The sequence below is a fragment of the Bubalus bubalis genome, chromosome 13 (genome assembly GCF_019923935.1).
Source record: "Bubalus bubalis isolate 160015118507 breed Murrah chromosome 13, NDDB_SH_1, whole genome shotgun sequence".
Lineage (NCBI taxonomy): Eukaryota > Metazoa > Chordata > Mammalia > Artiodactyla > Bovidae > Bubalus > Bubalus bubalis.
Window position 1 is genome coordinate 10,816,908 of NC_059169.1, and position 17,933 is coordinate 10,834,840.

At 43.0% G+C, this 17,933-nt stretch overlaps 1 protein-coding gene and 1 long non-coding RNA gene across 2 annotated transcripts in view; both read right to left on the reverse strand.

Annotated features, from left to right (window-relative positions):
- The window catches only part of TM9SF2 (transmembrane 9 superfamily member 2), a 53,502-nt gene extending 41,664 nt beyond the window's left edge, over positions 1–11,838 (reverse strand). The window contains exon 1 of the mRNA XM_006043901.4: positions 11,525–11,838. Within this exon, the coding sequence (XP_006043963.1) occupies positions 11,525–11,689 (165 nt within the window). The 5' untranslated portion in view covers positions 11,690–11,838. The remainder of the gene's footprint in view (positions 1–11,524) is intronic.
- Positions 11,839–12,988: 1,150 nt separating this feature from the next.
- LOC112578408 lies at positions 12,989–16,913 on the reverse strand. Its single transcript, XR_003102657.3, has 2 exons — positions 15,315–16,913; positions 12,989–13,444 (listed from the first exon to the last, which is right to left on the reverse strand). It is a non-coding gene; the product is annotated as an uncharacterized LOC112578408 (long non-coding RNA).
- Between the last annotated feature and the right edge of the window lie 1,020 nt (positions 16,914–17,933).

Genomic DNA, 17,933 nt, shown 5'->3' on the forward strand with positions numbered 1-17,933 from the left:
GAGTCTCTTGATGAAAGTGAAAGAGGAGAGTGAAAAAGTTGGCTTAAAGCTCAACATTCAGAAAACGAAGATCATGGTATCTGGTCTCATCACTTCATGGCAGACAGACGGGTAAACAGTGGAAACAGTGACAGGCTTTCTTTTCTTAGGCTCCAAAATCACTGCAGATGGTGATTGCAGCCATCAAATTAAAAGATGTTTATTCCTTGAAAGGAAAGTTATGACCAACCTAGACAGCATATTAAAAAGCAGAGACATTACTTTGCCAACAAAGGTCCGTCTAGTCAAGGCTATGGTTTTTCCAGTAGTCATGTACGGATGTGAGAGTTGGACTATAAAGAAAGCTGAGCGCCAAAGAATTGATGCTTTTGAACTGTGCTGCTGAAGAAGACTCTTGAGTCCCTTGGACTGCAAGGAGATCCAACCAGTCTATCTTAAAGGAAATCAGTCCCGAATTTTCATTGGAAGGACTGATGCTGAGGCTGAAACTCCAATACTTTGGCCACCTGATTCGAAGAACTGACTCATTTGATAAGACTGATACTGGGAAAGATCGAAGGTGGGAGGAGAAGGGGACGACAGAGGATGAGATGGTTGGATGGTATCACAGACTCAATGGACATGAGTTTGAGTAAGCTCCGGGAGTTGGTGATGGACAGAGAGGCCTGGCGTGCTGCAGTCCATGGGGTTGCAAAGAATCGGACACAACTGAGTGAATGAACTGAACTGAACTGTTTACTCCCTACTTCACTCCCCTTTAGGAAACCCACAACACTTTAAATTCCAGTTTAACCTTTTAAAAAAACTATCTTGTCACAACTTTAGAAATCAAATTCACTGGCTTCCTCTAAGTCTACTTTAAGTCTCTGAATCAAGCTCTAGAAGCCAGGAAAATTTCTCTTCTAGACATCCTGCCAGTCTTCTGTTTATAAAATTTAGCATCATTTAAACTGATTATTACCACACTTACTCCATCTCAGGCTAGAGCCCAAAGACTCACACACTCTCCCTCGCTATTTTCTTAGTTGTACATTACTAGTTTTTATCCATCTCACACTCAGCATTTTGTCTAGTATCAACATCCCATTAAATTTACCTATCAACTTTTCCTGATCTGGTAAAGTAGCTTCGAATTCTACTCCTAATAACAAAAATGTTAACATCACCTAAGAAACATATTTCATTCTTGGTTTATGATTTATAAGGATGTCTACAATTTGTGGAGGGCTGTCCACAAAATTTTCCAAAACAGCAAAAAAAAAAAAAAAAAAAATCCTTCCCACACATCTTTCATCTAAAAACAAAAACTAACACACAACATACAAATAGAGAACAAAACTTCAGTATGGAGGGAGAATAGAGTTAGACTTCTGGATTCATTTCAAATCCTAGGTCTGTTGTTAATAAACATGTGCTTACAGGCAAGTAATTTTGAATGTGAAGAATGAATGATGTAATAATAAAAAAGAAAACAATACAGGTTCATAGTTGTCACACAATAACTAATAAATTAAATGTCTAACTGGGAGCCCTGGTGGCTCAGGAGCAAAGAACTTGCCTGCCAATTCAGGAGATAGGGGTTCAATCCCTGGGTGAGGAAGATCCCCTGGAGAATGGAATGGCAACCCATTCCAGTATTCTTGCCTGGGAAATCCCATGGACAGTAGGCTAGAGTCCGTGGGGTCACAAAAGAGTTGGACATGACTTAGTGACTAAACTATAACAATAAATGCTTAACTGTAAGCTAAAGATCGCTATTACTGTCTATTATTTAAGAGGAACTGGACCTTCTTCAATCTGAATACCTATCAGTGTAAGGATAACCTTGAGGGTTTCTGCGAGGGGCTGTCCCATCTCCCTCTCATTAAAGATACTAAGGACAGTGGCTTCTCATTTACTGTTTATGCCTATTCATTACTCCCTTCTTGGCTATTAGTCTAGGGAAGGGGAAGGTAATAATTATCAAGCACAAGTCTCATAATAACCTTATGACCTAGGGATTACTTGCTCTACTTTAAGACAAAGAAAAAAGTTCAAAAACTGGACTGCTGGCTCAGAAAAGCAAGTAAAGAACTGCTGCTACCACTTTTAATTTCTGCTGCTCTCAGTCCTCCATTTTTCTCCTTCTGACACTTTTCCAATTACTTTTATAGGAAAGTTGGTCCATCATTGATATTACCACTAAATTATGGACCTTTCCCTGTCATTTGGTGAACTAATCAAACACATCTTGGATATTCAGTTCATCTTGGCTATTTTTGTAGCACTTTCATTCATTCTACCTTTTTTACATTGTGAGATTTTGAAAATTTAAGACATCTCATTTAAAACATTCTAAGGGAACTTCCCTTATAGTCCAGTGGTTAAGACCATGGCAGGGGGTGAGAGTTCGATGCCTGGTGGAGGAATTAAGATCCCACATGCTCTGGGCATGACAAAAGAATGTTTTTAATTTAAAAAATTAAAAAATAAAGCACGATAAGAATTGTAAATTAAAATTAATGATACCTTTTCACACAATATAGCAACTTACAATATATTTGTAAATATGCTACATTTATAACACTCTATTTTAAACATTGACTGTTACAATCAAACAATGAATCTCAAAAGTATTATAAGTATCATAAAAATAGTATTACTAGATCTTCATAATACGACAGTAGGATAAATGTTAAAAATCGCAAGAAAGGAGAAAGGAATTAAGATTGCCAGTGAGTGTATGTGGTTTCATGAAGGGCAAAAGTACGCTACAAACATGACATTTGTCTCTAAAAAATGTTAAGTGCACACACAGATAAAACAAATAGAAGAAAATTTAAACAAATGTTGGTTCTAGAGGGCTAAGCGGTGGATATACTGATCATTATTCTTTCAACTCTTCTGAATTTTGAAAATTGCTGCAGTTAAAAGTTGGAAAAAGAAAAGGCTTTAAAGATAAGAGTGGACTTCAGTCATATTATGAAGTGACAGAAGCCAAATGAAAGCAATAAGAAATAAAGATGAAAGAGTAAAATTTAGTGCGGAAACATGTCAGAAGCAGGAAGGATGACTTCAAAAGAAGTAATAAATTGGTGGAAATACTAAAATTTGCAATGTATGTGAAAACCAAAGAACACTTATAACGACAAATCCTGAAAAGCCATGAGAAATTCATTCAATCAACACATTTATTCAAAGCCCATAATGTCCTGTATTAGACACTGTGAATGCTGTAATAAAATAAAACGCATGAATGCTTTGTCTTTTAAAGAATTTATAATCCAGGTGGGGGAGAGAGGGCATTACTGAAGGAAGTAAAAGAAAAAAGTGACAAAGCTATTTATGTGTTCTGGGGGTAGCTACTGGGAGTTAGTTTTCTAAATCTATGGGATTTAGCTTGCTTTTTTATTAAAATGGCAATCGCTATAAGAGAGCAGTATTTGATTAACGTTAGGGTCATTTTTCATTCTAAACATCTTTATTTCGCATCCCTACATTAATTAAATGCATTTCCATCTGGAAATCTGCCTTAGAGATTGCCAACTCCAAAATCTGACATGACTCTGAAGAGTCTTAAGGTTACTTTCAACATCCCCACTTTCAGACTGTCCCAAGATGAGTTATTACAAGCATATGAAAAGTTGTGACAACATAAGAAAGGTACAGAGTAATCCTAAGCAAGACTGTAAATCCTAAAGCAAGACAGACAAAACAAGACTGATTACAACATCACCCTAAGAAATCTTTTATGAAAATATTTTTATAGAGAGTTCTATCATCTCCCTTCTAAATCCTTCTCCTCCCAAACGTACAATTTTATCTCTACTCCCCATCTGCCCATTCCACTTCTGACCCCAACTTTGGTCACAACTGCTGTTGCTAAGTTGGTTCAGTCGTGTCTGACTCTGTGCGACCCTATGGACAGCAGCCCACCTAGAGAATCCCATGGCTCCTCTGTCCACGGGATTCTCTAGGCAAGAATACTGGAGTGGGCTGCTATCTCCTTCTCCTTGGTCACAACTACACCCTACTTTATGGCTTCAAGGTACCTCTTGCTACAGGACCGCATTTCCCATTTCCTTGTTCCTTGGCTTTGATTCTGCTTTTACAATTGCCATCACGTGTGTCCCATCTTACACCTACTATTGTTTTTCAAGGTAGAGGGAAATCTCAGGGAAGAAATTTGACTTTGGGGACTTCCCTGGTGGTCCAGTGGTTAAGAATCTGCCTGCCAACGCAGGGGATGTAGGTTCAATCCCTGGTCCGGGAAGATTCCACATGCCATGGAGCAACGAAGCCTGTGTGCTACAACTACTGAGCCCGCTTTGCCCTAGAGCCTCTGCTCTGCAAGAGAAGCCATGGCAATGAGAAGCCCATGCACCGCAATTTATACAGAGTAGGTCCTGCTCCCCACACTAGAGAAAGCCTGAACACAGCAATGAAGGCTCAGCATGGCCAAAAAAAGAAAAAAAAGGCACTTCGTACAATGATCAATGCAAGTGACTAGTCACAAAAAGATTTGAGATACCAAGGTATGTGTGCACGCCCACTAAGTCGTGTCTGACTGTTGTGACCCCATGGACTATAGCCTGCCAGGCTCCTCTGTCCATGGGATTTCCCAGGCAAGAATACTGGAGTGGGTTGCCATTTCCTTCGCCAGGGGATCTTCCTGACCTAGGGATCGAACTCCTGTCTCTTGCATCTCCTGCATCGGCAGGTGGGTTCTTTACCAGCTGAGCCAGTGGGGAAAGCCAAGGTATAGCCATAGGAAAGGAAAACTATGGAAGCTTCAACTACTTTAATATTGGAGAAGTCCATAGTAGGAAAATGTCTAAAGAAGGAAAACCTTAACTCTGATGTAATTTAAAAATCCCAACAGACGTGCTGGAATTCATAAATTCTGAGTTACCTCACTGTTTACAGGGCCCAGAAGCTGCTCTCCTAGATCCTAAGGTTCTTCCTCCACTCCCCCATCAAAAAATAAAATTTCAACTTTAGACTGTATCAACGGAAGGAGCAGACATATAAAATGTGACTGGTTAAAAACTGATTACGTAGATAAAGAGCTTTTTGTTGTAAGTGCAGCAACCGTGCAAGTCCAGGATTACAAGCTGGGCATCTGCAGGTGGGGCAGCAGAAGAGGTACCTGCTCGGCCCGCAGACCCAGCAGGATTCCAACGTGAACAGCCCAGGCTGTGGACTCACACACTCCTGGAGCTGCAGCTTCAATTCGTCCTGACTAGAGGGCACTGCATCCTACCCAGGCTTCAGGGTCCCCATCTAAAAACCACAGGACTGTTCTGAGGATCAACTAAGGTTAATACATACCTGGCACACACAAAGTATACAAACTGCAGTCTCTATCACTGTTATTAATAAAGGGTACTAAATAGGAATCAAAGGTCAGAGTAAGAAAAACTCTCTTAGAGAAAAATACATTCACCAATTTCTCACAAAGCTTTTCATAGATACTTAGTTAATTTTCATGGCAACAAAGAATGGCCTCACAGAGCGCAGACAGGCAGGAGCTACAATTAACTACAGTACAACACTGACTAAGAAGGCGTGGTGATAGTACACTGCAAGTCAGAGTCAAAGCAGGGGTTTCCGGAACTGGGCTCTGAGGCCGAAAGAGCACAGACCAGTTTCTAGAACTTATGTGTGTCTGCATGTGCAGCACATGGCTGCCGTCTTGTTCAAAAACACATCTCTTGCAGGGCTTCCTTCTATGGAGAGCCAGAGACAGTAGGACCGTATTTTATCTATATCAATCATGCCTGCTTTCCTAATTCTAGCTTTCACATCCACTATAATAAATAACCACAGCTTTAAAAAAATTTCATGCAAAAAAAAAAAAAAGGAGTTTCCTTAATGGCTTAGACAGTAAAGAATCTGCCTGCAATGGAGATGCGTGTTTGATCCCTGGGTTGGAAAGATCCCCTGGAGAAGAGAATGGCTACCCACTCCAGTATTCTTGCCTGGAGGATTCCATGGACAAAATAGCCTGGGCGGGCTACAGTCCACAGGGTCGAAAAGAGTTGGACTCGACTGAAATGACCGAACATGCACACACACGTGTAAATAATATTTTTTCTTTAAATATTTCAAAAATTCCAAACTGTCTCTATGGTCAAGTTAAAACACGTAAATGAATGTTCATTCTTGTATCTGTTCAGAACGTTTAGAACTGTTTTCTTAAATTTGACTAATTCCACAATAAAATGCAACTGCTCCCAAAATAACAGACACAGAATTTATTAAAAGCTTCTAAAAATAACTACCAAGAAAGGAAATTTAAAAGTGAGATTCTGATTTTTTAATTAAAAAAGTTGTTAAACTAATTCAAACTTTTTTTCTTAACCACTAGGGGGTACATTTGGTCATTTCCCCTTACTAGACAGGAAAGAAAATCTTAAATCTTTCATCTAAGACAGGAAAGAAAATGTTAATCTTTCATCTAAGAACATCACAAGCCATTAAATAATTGCTTGAAAGTTAAAAGCAGCAAGGGTGAACTGCTCACTAATCTTCAGCTATTAGTCATTAGAATGCCACTCAGTACACTTAAGTGAAGTCGCTCAGTCGTGTCCGACTCTTTGCGACCCCATGGACTGTAGCCTACCAGGCTCCTCTGTCCATGGGATTTTCCAGGCAATAGTTCTGGAGTGGATTGCCATTTCCTTCTCCAGGGGATCTTCCCAAGCCAGGGATTGAACCCGGGTCTCCCGCATTGTAGACAAACGCTTTACCATCTGAGCCACCAGAGAAGTCTTAAGACTCAGTCTAAAGCTAACTGCACATTTTACCCTGTGAAGATCTATTCACTCTTGACCAGGGATTATTCTACTTATTGTAGTCAACACATTATCCCCTGAGTTTAAGAAAGTAAAATGCTAGAGGAAAGGAATCAGATCAGATCAGATCAGTCGCTCAGTCGAGTCCGACTCTTTTCGACCCCATGAATCGCAGCACGCCAGGCCTCCCTGTGCATCACCAACTCCCAGAGTTCACTCAGACTCACATCCATTGAATTAGTGATGCCATCCAGCCATCTCATCCTCTGTCGTCCCCTTCTCCTCCTGCCCCCAATCCCTCCCAGTATTAGAGTCTTTTCCAATGAGTCAACTCTTCGTATGAGGTGGCCCCAAGTACTGGAGTTTCAGCTTCAGCATCATTCCTTCCAAAGAAATCCCAGGGCTGATCTCCTTCAGAATGGACTGGTTGGATCGCCTTGCAGTCCAAGGGACTCTCAAGAGTCTTCTCCAACACCACAGTTCAAAAGCATCAATTCTTCGTGGCTCAGCCTTCTTCACAGTCCAACTCTCACATCCATACATGACCACAGGAAAAACCATAGCCTTGACTAGACGAACCTTTATACCATGGTTTAATTCTTTAATACTGTGGCTTCAAAAACTAACAAAATAAGAGAAAAAAATTAAAAGAGAAACCTCAATAGCAGCAAAAGTAATGCAGCACTAAAAACCTGTTTTGGGTACTGTGACAAAGCTATTAAATTTATAAATAAAAATTATAAAATATTGAGGAGATGGAGGGAGTCATTTAGCTCTTGACAGTCTTCCCAGGTGGTGCTGGTGGTAAACTACCCGCCTACCAATGCAGGAGACAGAGACGCAGGTCTGAATCCTGGGTCAGGAAGATCCCCTGGAGGAGGGCGTGGCAACTGCTGCAGTATGACTGCCTGTGAGAATCCCAAGGACAGAGCCCGTGGGGGGTCAGAGTAGGACACAGCTGAAGCAACTTAGCATACATACAGGCACTGTAAATCAAATCTTTCTTGGAAAAAGCCTGGTGATATTAAATAGGGCTATAAAATTGTTTCTTGCCTTTGAACAAGTAATTTGTGAATATGCAAGTAATTCCTGCTAAATACATCCTAGCAATGTTACTTGTAGTAGAGAAAAATCGGGACCAATCTAAATGCCCTGTAAGCAAGAAATAAACCATAGTATACTAACACAATGAAATACTATATATTCAATAAAAACCTCATGAAAACGTGCACTACGTTGATGCTCAAATGTATATGTAATGATACCAAGCTTAAAAAAAAATCATACACGCACACAAAAAGCCACAGAACACAGCCACACTATTTATAAAGGTAAATGAAGATCATAAATCAGAAGCTAGAAGAATATGAATAGGATTTGATGTTCACTGGATTCCTGATTCTATGATAGTAAATTGAACATAAAATAATTCTGAGAGGAGAAAATAACTGAATCCTCAGGGTTCTTTTGACTGTCTCTCAGTATACATAGTGAGCCAGATACAGGACATGGACTTCACAGGATATGTAAAGACTATAGTCCATAAATTACAGTTACCCTGAAGATAAACTTGATTCATCTCTATACCTATGAATATTGCATAATACTGCAACAATGATAAGTACTGTACTTTCTCTCTAGTGAAGGCAAAATATCCTTCAAGGGGAATATATAATAAGCAGTGTGTATTGGCTCAGCCAGTAAAGAATCTGTCTGCAACGCAGGAGACCCAGGTTCAATCCCTGGGTCAGTAAGATCCCCTGGAGAAGAAAATGGCAATCAATTCCGGGATTCTTGCCTGGGAAATCCCATGGGCAGAGAGTTGGGACACAACTTAGGTGGGACTAAACCACCACCACCATATAACAAGCAAATATGATAATCTCTATTTTACAGATGGAAAAAAAAATTGATGGAAATGGTTATCAATGACCTGCCCAGTTCATCCAACTCCTGATTTCCTAACATAAAATCACTGCAGATGGTGATTGCAGCCATCAAATTAAAAGATGCTTACTCCTTGGAAGGAAAGTTATGACCAACCTAGATAGCATATTAAAAAGCAGAGACATTACTTTGTCAACAAAGGTCCATCTAGTCAAGGCTATGGTTTTTCCTGTGGTCGTGTATGGATGTGAGAGTTGGACTTAAAGAAAGCTGAGCACCAAAGAATTGATGCTTTTGAACTGTGGTGTTGGAGAAGACTCTTGAGAGTCCCTTGGACTGCAAGGAGATCCAACCAGTCCATCCTAAAGGAGATCAGTCGTGGGTGTTCATCGGTAGGATTGATTTTGAAGCTGAAACTCCAATACTTTGGCCACCTGATGCGAAGAGCTGACTCATTTGAAAAGACCCTGATGCTGGGAAAGATTGAGGGCAAGAGGAGAAGGGGACGACAGAGGATGAGATAGCTGGATGGCATCACCGACTCAATGGACACGGGTTTGGGTGAACTCCAGGAGTTGGTGACGGACAGAGAGGCCTGGCATGCTGCGGGTTGCAAAGAGTCAGACACGACTGCGCGACTGAACTGAAAAGCATCTTCTGGAAATAATCATTTATAATAATTATTATATTTATAACTTTAATATATTTCAATATATTTATAATTATAAATAATTATTTATAATTATTCCCACATCACAATTCCAGTTCCAATTTTAAAAATAAGTTTTTTCCATTTTTCTAACAGTGTACAGAAGACTGTCTTCCTTAACAAACATGGAATGATGAGAAAAAATTATTAATTCCCTGATTGATGTAATGAAAGTTTAGACTGTTTAGTTTTTCTCCTTTGAGAGGCAAAGAGAAGAAATGTTAAAGTATACTTTAAATTCCCTAAACCAATTAGTCAAATTCTAGGGGAAAAGTGCTAAAAGTACATCTTTGTACTGGTCTGAGATTTGCTACCACTGACCAAGATGTGAATGCAGCTGGCCACACAGAAGAAATCCAAATATCTCAGAAATCAAACATGATCTGTCTTGCCTGTTTTATTCCTACATCTGTGAGAATGAAAAGGCCAAAAGGACTCCCTGAAATTATTCAAGAGTTTACTATTTTAAAAGTTTTAAAAGTAGCTACCTAAAAGGACCTGTCGAGGAAACAAAATTACCTAACCATTACCTAACCGGAAGAACACCTGTAAATTTCACTCATACTCATGTTTGAAGTCCATCTCAAATATCACTTCCTCTCTGCAGCTTTCCCTGAAGACTCCAATCCACAGATGTTTCCTCATTTGTGTTTCAGAGCACTTTGGACATACATCTTTTATAACATCACATTCTGATAATCTGTCATAAGCTTATGACCTTTGAGTTTCCTAGGAGACAGGAATATTTTTGTCTCTATAGGCACTAGTTATACAATACACAATTGCTGTTAAGTTTAAAGACCAAACACTACGTTTTAAAGGCTGGTTACTACACCATTTACTGGAAAAACCAGTGTGCTTGTGGGACTAGCTCTCTCTTCCATTTGGAAGCACTGTTTGTTTTTTTTTTCAGTCAGAACTCTGAGAGTGAAAGCGCCTTGCACTGCAAGGTACCAGAGTCACCGTACTGAAGCGCTGTTAACCTGCGTGGAATTTAAAGATCTTCAAATATTTTTAGGGATCCAATTTTTTAAACAGAAACTGTAAAATGCCATGAAAAATTTAACAGCTTTAGTGCCCTAAAACAAGCTCAAAATTCACAACTATAGTAAAGCTAGTAGTAATAAAATTAACACCAGCTTAAAAAATTCAAACTTAGTAAATAAACCTATTTATAGATTGTAAAAGTCTGCTGAACGACTATTTGAATTGTCAAAATTATTAATGGTTTCAAAGACTTTTCTCGCGCCCCAAAGGGTAAGTTTTAGCCATCTAAAATACTTGCGTAGGTATACTGTCCTGCCCTATGCCGAATAACCCCAAAGCAGGTTACTTATGTCTCTTTTACAAAGTAGCTAAACTGAAAGCCTTGGGTTTAAGGTCGTTAAGAGATCACAAAGTTTTCAAGGTCTGCCCTAGGAAGAAGAAAACGTCGCCTTCTCCTGTCGCCTGCTCAAGTGTTCAAAATCGTCTTAGAGAAACTGAACAGGGGGATCTTATATATATATTTTTGCATACTAAAAACTTTTTTTTTTTTACACACTTAAAAGGTTAAGACATGAACGGTCTCAGCCATCACAACAACTCTTTATTAAACGCAATTCACACGGTTCTGGGTGTAAAAACTCCACAAATAAGGAAGCGACTCCTAATCTTGAGGTTAAAAATACACCCCCTCACCCCCAAGTCCTAGAAAGCACAAGACCTCATAACCGACCAGGGTTCCAGAAAAGTAGAAAATTTAGGGAGCCAGGAGATCAAAGAGTTCCTGCAAGACCTGGCGGGGGCCCCTTCCTTGGCGCGAACACACCCTCTTATCCGTGGAGCGCTCACCGACCTCGCACACAGCTCACTGTACCCGGTTCACTCACTCACACACACATAGACACACACACAAACACACACACACATCTGCTCGCTCGACCTGGCCACGCCAGACCTGAGGCGCGCCGAGGCCCACCGAGTCCTCCACAACCTACCCCCTCCGCTCACCGAGGCCGTTCCGGAGCCGCCTCCGACCCACGGTCCCGCACTTCTGAGGGGCGACATCGACCGCAACCCCCGCCCCACGGCGGCTACGCCCCCTTCCCCTCGGACCCCGGCTCCCCCCAGGGCAGGGTGAGGGGGGTGTTGTCCGCCGGGCCGCACCCACCTTGCACTCGTCGGTCTTCTTCTCTTCCTCGCAGAAGTTGACGGGCGCCAGGCCGGGCAGGTAGAAAGCGGCGCCCCGACGCGGGCCCGGGGCCGCCCCCAGCAGGAGCAGCGACAGCAGCAACCACCACCGAGAGGGACACGGCGCCGGTAGCCTCGCGCTCATGACGGCTGTCTCGGGGAAAAGGCGGCCGAGCCGCGAGGGGGAAGAGAGAGAAGGAGGGACGGGGGCGAGGCTCGGAGACGACGAGCAGGCCGCCCGAGCTAAGGGAGGCCGGCCCCGCGACTGAGAGTTCCGGTGGCGCTAGGAGACGCCGCGGGTTCCGCAACAGAAACCGACCCGGACCTCTACGGCGCATGCGCGAGGCCGCCCGCACATGCTCCGTGCGAGCGGCCGCGAGCGCTCCGGGGAGTTTCCGGGAGGGAGCGGCGAGGAAATCCACTTTCCGTGTTTTCGGCGGGCCAGCTAGGGCTGTTGCTACGAGAGAGGTTCCAGCGCCCGCATTCCGATTCCAAATTCCGATCTGGAGCCCCCTTGGGGCGTCGGGGAGCGTGTCTCTCTTGCCCAGCGCCCCAGGCTTGCTGCCATGCCTCATTTCCCCAGTTTTCCTCGCCTCAGTGCCTTAGGCACACCAACCCCCATTACGGACTTGTAATATTACACAAAGTACTTGCTGATGAAGGATGAGTTGGCGGAGGGAAGAAGTTTGGGAGACGGTTAGGTGCAGGATCGGAGAAGGCAATGGCACCCCACTCCAGCACTCTTGCCTGGAAAATCCCATGGACGGAGGAGCCTGGTGGGCCGCAGTCCATGGGGTCGCTAAGAGTCGGACAAGACTCAGCGACTTCACTTTCACTTTTCACTTTAATGCATTGGAGAAGGAAATGGCAACCCACTCCAGTGTTCTTGCCTGGAGAATCCCAGGGACGGGGGAGCCTCGTGGGCTGCCGTCTATGGGGTCGCACAGAGTCGGACACGACTGAAGCGACTCAGCAGTAGCAGTAGGTACAGGATAAGGAAAAAAAGAGGGGAGAAACCAGCCCCCCATCTTCAAGTAGCTACTCAGAGGTGTTTGCAGGGTCGGGTTCCCAGCACTGGATGCAGTGGCTCCTTTCGTGGGACAGTTTGTTTTTTGCATAGTGTTTGCATAGACTAAATAAGACTCCCTTGAAGGGTGAGTGGAAATGAGATGGGGAGGAAAATGGGACTAGACAAGTAGGGGAAGATAAGGTTGACATTTCTTTACAAAGGAAGACATGGGCATACTCTAGAGCCCAGTGAGAAATGTAGTTCATGCAAAATAGAAATCTGGTACGATCATACTTGAGCAAATTTCTGTCACTTTTCCTATTGAAGCGATGCGCTGCCTGTGCTAGTGTGTGCACGACGTACTTGTGTGTGTTTGTGTGGTACACTGTTCCAGGAGAAATTTGCTTTTGATGACAAAGGAAAACACACAACATGGAAGTTTTAAGTTTTATTCAGGGAACTTACTGAGGAACATAGCATAGAAAACCCCCTCTCAGATATCTCTGAAGAACCCGTCTCAAGAGGTAAGGGAGGAGACAGGATGTATATGAGTTTTTTGGCTGGAACAAAATAGCTAGGCCAATATCAAAAGGTTACTGCTAATCACAAAGAATAGACATCTCAAGTTAAAGATTTTAGTGCTTTTGTATGTATGAGCGGATGCAAGCATCTGAGTTCAGTGAAATTATTCCTTAGATATGCATCTTAACTATCCAGAGCCAGGCTCCAAAGCACAGAATATTGATTTTTCTCCATCCTGAGTTCCCCTCAGGGTGCACTGTTGTTGGGTGACTGCGGTAGCAAATGGCTTGATCCTTGCAGAACTGGAAGTATGGGCCACAGTTTTTGTTCACGAAGTCCATTCCTCTGATGTTTAACTTTCAATCAAATCTGCAGAAGAAGCCATCTATTTAGACCACATAGCAAGGAATTATAACCCAGATGTACCCCCAGCTCAGAATTCAAGAATGGGCAAGTTTGCTAAGAGGGATAATTCAGAAAAGTGTGGAGCCCTGTGCAACCCTATCTAAATTCTTGTGAGTATCTGCACGTTCCCCCCCGCCCTGGAAATTTTATAACATTTATTAAATTTTCAAAGGAATCTATGACCAAGCCAAAGGCTAAGAACTACTGATCTATATTCTGTGGGGATAACCAGAATAATGAAGAATTCTTGCTTGCAGAGATGCACACTAAGAACTGCAGCTTGGGGACACTACTATCCATTTACGTGCACACCTTGAGCAAATTAATTTATCAAGTTCCAGGTAATAGGGAGAATTGGGAAGTAGAAAAGGTTGTCCATCTTCTTTAGATGGTTGAGAAAATTAAGGGAGGATGGGAGAGAGGGCGGGATACACGTTAAGCGCAGGGCAGAGGAAAGAGAAAAGGGAGCCATTTTTATAAGGAAAGCTGGGGTTCGGGGAGGAGGTGAGTAGGAGGCTGAGGGGGTCTGAGCGGTGGGATCCTGTCTAGGTCGCTTCTCCCTGGAGCAAATCAGTTAACATATTTGTTGAACTTATTTGGGCTGGTGAAAACACTTCCATACTTAAAGTCATAGAGATTTCCAATATAATAAGAGGAAGCAAATGTTCTCTACATGTAGAAAGGGGCAGAAAAATGAACATTTCTTGTCCACTATCTTCTGTTTATGCGGTGCCACTAAATACTTGATCTTCACTATCTCACTGGCCCTATCCCAACCTTTTCCTCCTGTTTTGCATATCACCTGCTTCTCAAGCCCCAAACCTATAAGATAACCTACATTTCTTCTTCCGTCACTCACCACATACATCCTTCAACAAGTTGTGTTCGCTGGGCTGCTGAAGTACACTAAATCCTTTCAATACTTTCCAAATCCACAGCTACACTCTAGTCCGAGCCAAAATCTGTTCTCTCGTACTACTACTTCCTGCAATAGCCTCTCAGCGTCCACTCTTGACAATAGCAACCTCATAAAATCTTTAAATCACTCAATTCCACTCTTCTGCTTAACCCTGACACTCCAAAACACTTATTGCTACCTGGCATTAACATGGTTATTTGTGGACTGCCTCACCCCCGCCTCCACCCCTCACCCCCATTAGCTCTACACCCGGAAGCCTACAGTAGCATCTAGAACATGAAGGAGCAGCTAGTAACGGGAGAACACTACTGGAATTGGTACTGGAATTGGCCAGACCACATCAATTCTAGATCTGAATTGACAGTCACAGACTTTCAACCACCTGATGCGATCAGCCAACTCATTGATAAAGACCCTGCTGCTGGGAAAGATTGAAGGCAGGAGAAGGGGACGACTGAGGATGAGATGGTTGGATAGCATCACCGATTCAATGGACATGAGTTTGAGCAAGCTTGGGGAGATGGTGAAGGACAAGGAAAACTGGCGTGCTACAGGCAATGGGATAGCAAAAAGTCGGACACGACTTGAGCGACTGAAAAACAATAGACTTTCAGCGCTGACAGAAACCTGACGTTTTCCACACGCGTTTATCCTCCTCCATTCACAGAGGAAAGAAAGGGGACGGGCTGACGGCTCGCCGTCAAATGGCTACTGGAGACCCAGTCCGCAGAAGTGTCTAAGGCGTGTCTTCTCGCTTCCCTACCCACATCACCACCTCTATCCGCCGAGCTCAGCATTAGCGAAAACCCGGAAAAGGGAAGCCTGTATCTATAACAATGGTCTCCGGGCTCCAGACGCAATCTGGCCCGCCCATTGCGCGGATTGCGCGTGCGCACGCCCAGCAGCCAGCCGCACCTCGCCAACTCCTACTCCGGCGACCTCGTTCCCGCTCCGCCTTCACAGTTCAGACACGTCACCCCGCGAGGCCTGGCCTGGTGGGCGCGGCCGGAGCGTTGCTCAGCCGCGGGGCGGGGCTTAGCTAACTCCTCACTTCCGCATCCGGTCTGGGCGGGCTTCTCTCGTTTACCTAGCGCAGGTGCGCCTGCCAGGTGCCTTGGGACTGGAGTGGGGAAATCGCCCCGTTCGTCATCCAGGCCGCAAAGTGGAGTCCCTTCCTTGTAGGCGCTTGCTCTCTGGCCGCTGCCACGCAGAAGGGCTGAGTGGAGAATTCTTGATCAGAAATTCTTGATAAGAAATGAAGTTTTCTTTCCATCCTTCCCTGGACTGTGACCCTCCCCTTCCTCCCAAGACAACTAATATTTCTGATTCAGCTCTAACACTTAGGATTTTTCTCCTTTACTCTGCTACAGGTAGCTTTTGCCAACTCCGATGCAAGGCTGTTTGACAGCCTGGAGTTTGGTTCTTTGACTCTTTTTTTGCCAAAGTTATTTGGACAGTATGTTTTTCGGCAATTCCCAGGGCTTCTATGTCTACCCGCAAATGAAATACAGGATCCTAGTTAAATTTTAGTTTCAGATGAACCATGAGTAATTTTTAAGTCTGTGTACATCCCAAATACTCTATGGGACTTGTGTATGTTTTACCTGGCAGCCTTACTTACGTGTCACGTTGCAGGAGAGGCAGTTGTGCCCTGCTCGTTGTGTGCCTGTAGAAATTTTTCATAAGATAAAAATCACCTCATTGCCATTCCGTTTCTGATATAAAATTGTGATAGGGACAAAAAGTCACCCATTGTCCTCTTCCCTCCCAGTCTGAATACTGCAACTTGGAAATAAAATTGACTTGGAGGCTGTAAACACAACTCATGGTAGTTCAGAGCCAAGATATCTGAAGTTTTAAGATGAAAAGTGGTTCCCAGGACAACATAACTTGATCTGTAGGCTAAAAGTAGGCATTGTACCAGAAGAAGGATTATTTAGCCAGCAGAACCGGGAAGAATGAAAGCCACAGAGACAAACACTAAAGTATAAAGACTCCACATCTGAAGTGGTTGTATGTCTGTGATGTAAATGGAGGTATTCTAATCACATATAGCCAGTTTGACTTGCTCTGAATTTACGTCCCAACCAAATTTCTGCTTACAACGTAGCTTGTCGTGTAGTTTGCTTACAGAGAGAGAATGTTTGCTGCATTCAGGTAGCTGGTCTTCTCTGGAATTACTCTTGTTAACTTTACTGAGGCATAATTTTTTACATGCAATTCACTCACTTTAAGTATACAAATTAATGAGTTTTAGCAAATTTATCGGCCATCATCACCATAATATAGGTTTAGAACATCATCCCAAACAAGAAGACCTTTAACATTTAATCCCTCTTTCCACATACAGCTTCAGGGACCACTAATCTACTTTTAGTCTATAATTGTGCCTTTTCTGACTCCTCTGGGTTTTTTTTTAAATTATTAATTAATCATTTCATTTAGCCATCAGTTTCAGTGTCTGTGGCTAATGTAATTTCACCCTAGAGATAAGTCTGTTTTTAGTGTCCCAACAAGTAAATAGTCTCAGGCTGTTGGATTATTCCACTTGGGGAATCCAGTGTCAATGCCCTCCAACTGAAGACCACCAGGAGGAACACACCAGGGCTTATGTCTGTCACTATTGAGTTTCAGTTCAGTTCAGTCGCTCAGTCGTGTCCGACTCTTTGCGACCCCATGAATCACAGCACGCCAGGTCTCCCTGTCCATCGCCAACTCCTGAAGTTCACCCAAACCCATGTCCATCGAGTTGGTGATGCCATCCAGCTATCTCATCCTCTGTCGTCCCCTTTTCCTCCTGCCCCCAATCCCTCTCAGCATTAGAGTCTTTTCCAATGAGTTACTGCTTGATAAAATGAAGGATATACAACATGGGGTTTCTCAGTAAGAGGGTGTTAGAAAGGGACTAATTTTAGGATTCGGGGCTTGTGCTGGGTGGTTTGGGAGTGTTTAAAGAAGTGGAGCTTTGCTCTGGATTGGAAGCTGCCAGGAAGCAGGAGAGATTCTTAAGACTGGTTATCTTAAGTCTTATCTAGAAGGAGGGCAGACTAGACTGAGGCTAAAGCTATATAGTTGGTAAAGAAAAAGCAAGCACTATTCTCAGCCTGAGCAGGGGGATGTCTGGTCCTTTTGTGGTTAATGTTCAGAGTTTTACTGTTGTTTAAACATAATTACAACATGCCCCTGTTTTGGCTTGATCATGGTCAGAGTGGCCTAGCTGAGGTCCATGTTCTCTGAAATCATTTATACTCAACAGAGCCTAGCTGTGATTACCAGCCCAAACTGTCAGGGGCTGTTTTTCACTTTTTCACCAAGATAATGCCATCTTGCCTGGATAAACTACTGCTCATTCACTCCTTTGTGTCACTAAATATATTTGCCTTTTTCCTGAAACTTCTGCAAAAAATATTGGGTCACTTGGGTATACTTCAACCCTCAAATTCAGATTGTGGTAATTTTTATGGATTTTTAAATAGTTTACCTTTGTCTTGTAAGTGAGGTAGTGAACAATGTTAGTATTCTATTTGTTTGCTT